Below are 8,122 nucleotides of genomic sequence, written 5' to 3'. Positions count from 1 at the left end.
GGTAGGTTTTTCCTGTGCTGTTGTGGTGATAGTGGATAAATCTCAAGAGATCCGATGGTTTTATAAGGGGGAGTTCCCCTGCAGAAGCTTTCTTTTGTCTACTACCATGTAAGATGTCCTTTTGCTCTTCCTTCATCTTCTGCCTTGAATGTGATGCCTCTCAAGCTATGTGGAACTGTGAGTTCATTAAACACCTTTTCTTTATAAATTACCCAGTTTCAGGTATGTTTTTATTAGCAGCATGAGAACAGACTAATACAGTTACTTATCTACATCTGAGACCACTTCACCCTGGACTTCATAGTCCATATCACTATCAGCATTTTGGTCAAAACCATTTGACAAATCTCTAGGAAGTTCCAAACTTTCCCATATCTTCCTGTCTTCTTCTGAGCCCTCCAAACTGTTCCAACCTCTACCTGTTACCCAGTTTCAAAGTTGCTTCCACATTTTTCAGGTTGTTTTTACAGCAGTACCCCACTCTACTGGTACCAATTTACTGTACTATTCTGTTTTCACACTGCTACAAAGATACTACCCTAGACTGGGTAATTTATAAAGAAAAGAGGTTTAATTGACTCACAGTTCTGAGACTGTGGCTTGGGAGGCCTCAGGGAACTTACAATCATGGTGGAGGGGGAAGAAGACACCTTCTTCACAAGGTGGCAGGAGAGAGAAGGGGGAAGAGCCCCTTATAAAACCATCAGATCTCATGAGAACTCACTCATTATCATGAGAACAGCATAGGGGAAACCACCTCCATGATCCAGTGACCTCCTACCAGATCCCTCCCAAGACACTTGGATATTATGGGGTTTATGGAGTTTAAAATTTGAGATGAGATTTCAATGGGGACACAGAGCCAAACTATATCAATACCTATTTACATATACGTAATAATAATAAGAATATTTACTCTTATTTCTAGATTATTAATTTTTTCTTTAAATCAGAAGTGCCGATAAAATATTATTAAATGATTTACAAACCTATCATTATAAGTTTATTAATGTTCATTCTTTTATCATATAACAAAACCTATTGTATTATTTTATGTTTTTCATTTAGCATTTGTTTAGTATTTAAATAGTCTGTTGTTCTTTTTTGTATTTAATAAAATCAGACCTACAAAATGAATTTGGAAGTGCTTTGTCTTTTTCTTTGCTAAAGTTTAAAAACAGTTTAAAATAACAGAAATAGCAAACTCCTTATAGGCCAATAGAACTATATTAGTCTAGTCCCTTTTTGGTGGTAGATTTTTGGCAACGTTTCCAATTCTCTTCTATAGTTATTTAGTTTATTCAGGTTTCCTACAACTTTTGAATCAATTTTTATTTTTTTTTGAGACAGAGTCTCGCTTCTTTGCCCAGGCTGGAGTGCAATGGCACCATCTCGGCTCACTGCAACCTCCGCCTCCCAGGTTCGAGCAATTCTCCTGCCTCAGCCTCCCCAGTAGCTGGGATTACAGGCATGTACCACTACACCAGGCTAATTTTTGTATTTTTAGTAGAGATGGAGTTTCACCATGTTGACCAGGCTGGTGTTGAACTCCCGACCTCAAGTGATCCACCCACCTTGGCCTCCCAAAGTGCTGGGATTACAGGTGTGAGCCATGGTGCCCGGCCTTGAATTGATTTTTGTACACATTCTAGATAATAATGAGAAAATGTTAACATTCAGTATCTATAAAGTATGCCTGCAAATCAATAAGATAAAAGATCCACTTAAAAATAAGCAAGTGACAAATGTGCAAAATTAATAGAAGAAAAATTCAAATAGCCATTTGATGTGTGCTTTAAATCTGTTATATTTACGGTAACCATATATACCTATTTCCCTGGCAGAGTCCTGGTTTACATGTATTTGTCCAGTCAAATTATGACTAGTATCACTTTTTGTCTCGAAAACTTCCTATTTGGGGCTGGGTGTGGTGGCTTACGTCTGTAATCCCAGCACTTTGGGAGGCTGAGGAGGGTGGATCACTTGAGGTCAGAAGTTCGAGACCAGACTGAATAACATGGTGAAACTCCATCTCTACTAAAAGTATAAAATTAGCTGGGCATGGTAGCGCATGCCTGTAATCCCAGCTACTTGGGAGACCAAGGCAGGGGAATCACTTGATCCCAGGAGACGGAGGTTTCAGTGAGCTGAGATCACGCCATGATACTCCAGCCTGGACAACAAGAGCAAAACTTGTCTCAAACAAACAAACAAACAAAAAGAAACAAAAAGAAAACTTCCTATTTGGACTATAAATTTTACTGTCTCTACTTAGAATAAATGAGATGCAAGTGTAAATGACAGTAAAGATTTTATTATTATTACCAATCAGATTAGCAAACATTAAAAAGATTTATAATATACATTGCTGGAAAGGGTGTGTTGAAACGGAAAAATATTGGTGAAAGTGTTGGTATTCTCTTTTCAGGTTAGAAATTTGGCTATATCTACTAAAATTTCAATTGCGCATATCATTTGTTCTAGCTATTGGACTTTTGGAATCTTAACTAATGGGAATAGTGGTGGCATGGTGCAAAGACATGCATTGACAAAGTTGTTATAATAGTCCAAAATTGGAAACAATTTACATGTGTATCAGCAGGCTATTGGTTAAATAAATAAAGATGCACCTATGAAAGGAAATACTATGTAGATCTTTAAAACAGTGAGATGTAGTAACATGCAGAATGATATTATGGTTTTAACTGGTATTTGGAGAAATATGCACATCTATCATTTATTTTTCTACGCTTAGAGAAAAAAGCTTGAAAATATATACAACACATTTAACATCTATATCATGAAGGTTAGATGAACAGAAACGGAAACAGAAAATTTGATAAAGGTTTTATTAAGTATTAGGGGGAAAATAGTTTTTGAAAAAAAATATCCAACTTATTTGGCAGTAATACAAGACACTACATATGCTGGAAGGAAACAGAAAATCTGGTTTGGCTTGGTAACAGGTGTCAGAGAGTAATCTTCTAGTTCTGTTAATGTTTCTTCTGGTTGGAAGTGTGATTTTTTTCCTCTGTCAGAAAGCTTCATGGCTATATAAAAGATTTTTCAATTCTAGAGATATGGGAATGCTAGACCACAGCCCATGGAGTTATTATTTTTTATCTTTCTGTAAGAATATACAGTCTTAGAATTTTAAGGCAGTAAGGGCCTCAAGTCCCTTCTTGTCAATGCTCTCATTTTTTTTTTTTTTTTTTTTTTTTTAGTGATAAAAAGAAAGTTTTATCTATTTCATCCAGGAATATATGCTCTGTATCTTACACATAATATTCCAGAGAAAAAGTTACCTATACCTGTTTTTTGAAGAATAGATATTCTTAATATCCACACCATTCAAGGACAATGTAAAAACAAAACAAAACCCCAAAAAACAAACCCCCAAAACCCAAAACCCCAATATTGTAGGTCAGTCTCCTACCTGAGTCTGTGTGAAAAAATAAAAATATTACAAAGTAAAATCAAGCAGTTAATTAAAAATAACAGACTCAAGGACAAAGAACTCTTCAAGTCCATCAGAAAAACTACTCAGTGTAAAAGTGGATAAATAGGTTCATATGCAATTCCCAGGAAATAAAATGCAAATGGAGTAACCACATAAAATATTCTCAAGTTCATTATGACCATGAAAATGAAAATTAATTACCATACAAATAATATTCCTTCATATCATATTGATGACAATAAAACATTTTTAGAAAGCTAAACGTTTGTGAGAATGTGAAGAAAGAAGATTACACACTGCTAAAATTATGCTGGAAAAAAATTTAGGATATCTGGTAAAAGTGCACAAACTCTAAAACCAAGAAATTCTATAATCAGGTATGTGTCAGATATTTTCCAGGCTATGTGTATATCAATGTTCTCCTTTTACAAATAAAGTAACCAAAGCCTAACTCTTTTTACTATTAATATATATAAAATTACTTAGAATAGTTTGTGGTATATATTAAGGATTATATAATAATATATAGTTATCTATGATCATCCTCATCTTCATTATCAATAGTCAGTTGTAGATGAAATGTTATTAATTAACATCATTAATATTGACAAACACATTTTAGGTGATCATCATTGGATCTCCGGAGCAGTATTCTAACAGTCGAATTAAAAACCTGCCAATATTTAACCAGACGATGAAGTTTGGAGGACATTCCTTCTTCTCCCACCCAGAGCCACGCTCGTGCGTGCTTCCACAGTGACAGTCTGACCTTTTGAAACTTGGAGATCATACTTTGATCCTTGAAAACGCCCCACCGCCTTCCCAGAGGCTGCCGGTCTCCACGTTCGCGTTCTACCTGGTAGAATCCCTTGACAGTTTCAGTACCTGGCCGCCAAGGCTTTGGGAGTTAACGCCTACCTGGACGGGAGGCACTGGGGAGAAGAGAGGGAAGGCTCTGAAACCCAACCGAGAAGGCGGGCTGGGGGAAGTCACTCCTGGAAAGAGGTTTTCTCGGGTGCCAGCACCCGGAGAGAGCTACTCCGGGGCCAGGCAAGCATCCCGCCTAGGCTCCCTAGTGCATATTAGTGAGTGACACGACGGCGACAGGACACAGAAGTGTCAGATGACAGCTGCGCCTGGCGCGCAAGGTGGTCCATTTTATTTTTGGTAGCTAGACGCCAGTAGGACGCACCACTTCAGCTCTAAACTGGAACTGGTGGTCCCAAGATGTTTTCTGTTCTTTTTAATTTTTTTGAGACAGGGTCTCGCTCTGTCGCCCAGGCTGGAGTGCAAAGGCGCGATCTCAACTCATCGCTACCCCCTCCTCCTGGGTTTGAGTGAACCTCCCACCTCAGGCTCAGTAGCTGGGACCACAGGCGCGAGCCACCACGCCGGCTAATTTTTATATTTTTTGCAGAGACAGGGTCTCGCTATTTTGCCAAGGCTGGTCTCGAACTCTTGGCCTCAAGTGATCCGCCCGCCTCGGCTTCCCGAAGTGCCCTACTGGCGTGAGCCACCGCGCCGGTCTGCCTCCAAGATTTTCGTTGCAAGGATGGAATGGTCGCTTCTGTGCGGATCCTCCAAACCATCGTTGGGAGAGGCCTCCTTAAAGTCTGGGAGAAAAGTTGTTTCGGGTGGATATGAAAGTAAGGCAAAGCCGGAAAGAGGAGAGTAGCCGAAACAAGCAAAGTGATCGCGATGGGTTTAGGAAAGGTGATCTGGCGTGCTAAATGGCGTTTCCGGAGAAATCCGAAAACTATTGCTTTACAAAAGTATACTAAAGAGCTGCCCTGGGTCTGGAAACCCCTTAAGGGATCAAAATGGATGCAATGGGTATCCTTCTCCAATGACACCCCTCACGGGCCGGGAGCCTGGCAGTTCGCCACCCGCTGCCTCCCTTTCCGCAGCCAGGCTCGCAGCCGCTCAGCTACCTCTAAAGCCCGGAGCAGGGAAATCCGCGCAGGCCTGGACGGCCCGGGTGGTATCCTGCCTTCCCGCACACTGCGCATGCGCAGGGGGTGGACTGCTAGGTCGGCTCAGGGAGCGGTGACGAGTCCGGAAGCGCCTGCGCGCGCTCCTCGGTACGCGAACTAGTTTTGTTCGGTGCCCTCTGGACTGGAACCTTTCGGAGAGAACCCCCGGCAGGACCAACCCCGCACCCGCCAGCACCGCGGCAATGTCCAGCAACAGTTTTTCTTACAATGAGCAGTCCGGAGGAGGGGAGGCGACGGAGCTGGGTCAGGAGGCGACCTCAACCATTTCCCCCTCGGGGGCCTTCGGCCTCTTTAGCAGCGATTTGAAGAAGTGAGGAGAAAGGTTTGGGGTACGGGGATGGGAGGGAGGAGCTGGGGACTCGGAGGAGTGGGCGCCGGGTGGGCTCCCTGGAGTGGAGCGGGGTCGCCCTGAGATCTGAGCAGAGCTGGGCGGTAACGTGTCCCACGGGTGGGTGGGTGGGGTTGGTTGGCGGTGGTGGGAGTTGGGGGAGTTTGGGGCGTGTGTGTGTAGGGGTCTCTAGTAGTTTTCAAACTTTAGTGAAAAGGAAACCGCTTGGTGAGCTTAGATCCCACCCCTGAAGACACTGATTGAATTGGACTTGGTCTGGGCTCAGGAATCTGAATTTTGAGCATAGTCTTCTAAGTTTATTTATCGTTCGCCGGATCAGACTTTGATACATTCCCTGATTAGGGTGAAACGAGTGTTTTGGTCAAGGTGAGAGTGCGAGTGTTGCTTGTGGGAAGTTATTTTGTGACCCCGGAGTGTAGGAGGAGAGAGGTGGGTTTAGGCTGTTTGAATGGACAAATTGGTTTATACCAGTATCAGTGTTCTTGGATTATATCCTTTGCACTACAGACAAAAACACCAATCCAAAATAAGCATATGAATAGAAAATATTTTAAGAGTGTTACTATGAACAAATCCTAAACTTTTACAAATTAATAATGTGAAGTTTAAAAACGAATGTTAAGATACACTTAGTTTTGTAAAAAGTATCACCGAGAAATGGAAAGAAATCCCAAGTTGTTTGTTTGGGGGGTGGGATGGTGGTATTGGGGTGGTGGTAGTGGTTAAATTTACCACAATTATCATTTTTACGTTTCTCTTATTTTAAATCTTTCATTACTAAGCAATATGGTCACATAATAGTCTGTCGCTAAATTCACGCTAAATTAAGGTAGAATAGCTGTGCTGGTAGCTTTGCAGATATGTTAGAGGGTATAATTAAAATTTAAATTAAACGTTACTAACAATATTGGGTAGTCTAGAAAGTGCTACTACTTGAAATTGGGATTACATTTTGGCTGTATTGAGGATCAAAATCATATAGATAGTATGTACGATACAATATTTTCGTTTCCTTTTTCCCAGGTTAGAAAAGTTTAAAAGTAAGGTAACTTTTCATTTTCATTTCATATAATTTTTCATTATATGCATTTGGTGATCCATTGTTCTAGAGCAAGTACGGAGCTTGTTGCCTTTACTGTTAGCAAAATGTTTAGACTGAATTAACCTGTAAATTGGCATCAATCTGTTTTGCAAATTAATTTACTTTTATGGTTTGTGAACACCCCGTGAGGGGTGTCATTGGAGAAGGATACCCATTGCATCCATTTTGATCCCTTAAGGGGTTTCCAGACCCAGGGCAGCTCTTTAGTATACTTCTGTAAAGCAATAGTTTTCGGATTTCTCCGGAAACGCCATTTAGCACGCCAGATCGCCTTCCTAAACCCATCGCGATCACTTTGCTTGTTTCGGCTACTCTCCTCTTTCCGGCTTTTCTCTTATATTTTTGTCAGATTTGGGGCCAGGCACGGCAGCTCTCGGCTGTAATCTCAGCACTTTGGGAGGCCAAGGCGGGCGGATCACTTGAGGCCAGGAGTTCGATACCAGCCTGGCCAACATGGTGAAACCGCGTCTCTACTAAAAATACAAAAATTAGCCGGGCGTGGTGCCTCGTGCTTGTAATCCCAGCTGGAGGCTGAGGCAGGAGAATCGCTTGAACCTGGGAGGTGGAAGCTGCAGTGAGCCGAGATCGCGCCACAGCACTCTAACTTTAGTGGGTGACAGAGTGAGACTCCGTCTCAAAAAAAGAAAAAAAAAAGGAAAAAGATTTTTGTCAAATTTTGACCTGATTTGGAAAAAAAAACCCAAAAAACTTATGGCCATTGACTCTGTGACCAGTGCTCTTGAGGTGACCTAATAGGTTGGATTTAAAATAAAAGTAGCTAATTGATTAGAGGTGGTATGTAATATATGCAAATAACCATGGTTGAATTGTGTTCCCCAAAAGATATTTATTGAGTGTTTGTGGCACCACTTTACATTTATTATCTCATTCAGTTTTCTTAACAACCCTGCAGGTTATTACCAGCTGCTCCCACTTTACACGTGAGGAAATTGGAGCGTGATCGTTAACTTGGGAAAGGCCGCAAAGCTAGAACATTGAACTGCCTGAATTTGAACTCAGAGGCTCTAATATTAGAGCCCATTCTCTCAAAAGTTTCGATGTCTACTTACTACTTGATGAAATGTATGGTATTTTTATTAGTGAGCGCATACAACTCACGAAAGCTTTAAAACTTTAAATAGCTCTAAGTAGTACCACCAGAGAAGCTTCCAGGGATTAGAAACATTTGGCTGTTGACCTGCAATCTAATGGAATTG

The 8,122-nt window shown here is 41.2% G+C and overlaps 1 protein-coding gene across 5 annotated transcripts in view; it reads left to right on the top strand.

Annotated features, from left to right (window-relative positions):
- Positions 1-5,517: 5,517 nt before the first annotated feature.
- The window catches only part of AP3B1 (adaptor related protein complex 3 subunit beta 1), a 297,879-nt gene continuing 295,274 nt past the window's right edge, over positions 5,518-8,122 (top strand). For all 5 annotated transcript variants that reach the window (XM_073993667.1, XM_045393910.2, XM_045393911.3 and 2 more), the window contains exon 1: positions 5,518-5,764. Coding sequence is in view for 4 of the 5 variants with exons in the window: in XM_045393910.2 (XP_045249845.2) it covers positions 5,637-5,764 (128 nt within the window). In the remaining variant the exon portion in view is untranslated. The remainder of the gene's footprint in view (positions 5,765-8,122) is intronic.

This window comes from Macaca fascicularis, chromosome 6, assembly GCF_037993035.2.
Source record: "Macaca fascicularis isolate 582-1 chromosome 6, T2T-MFA8v1.1".
Classification (NCBI taxonomy): Eukaryota; Metazoa; Chordata; class Mammalia; order Primates; family Cercopithecidae; genus Macaca; species Macaca fascicularis.
The sequence above is the reverse complement of the archived record's forward strand: the minus strand, read 5'-3'. Positions and strand labels throughout refer to the sequence as shown.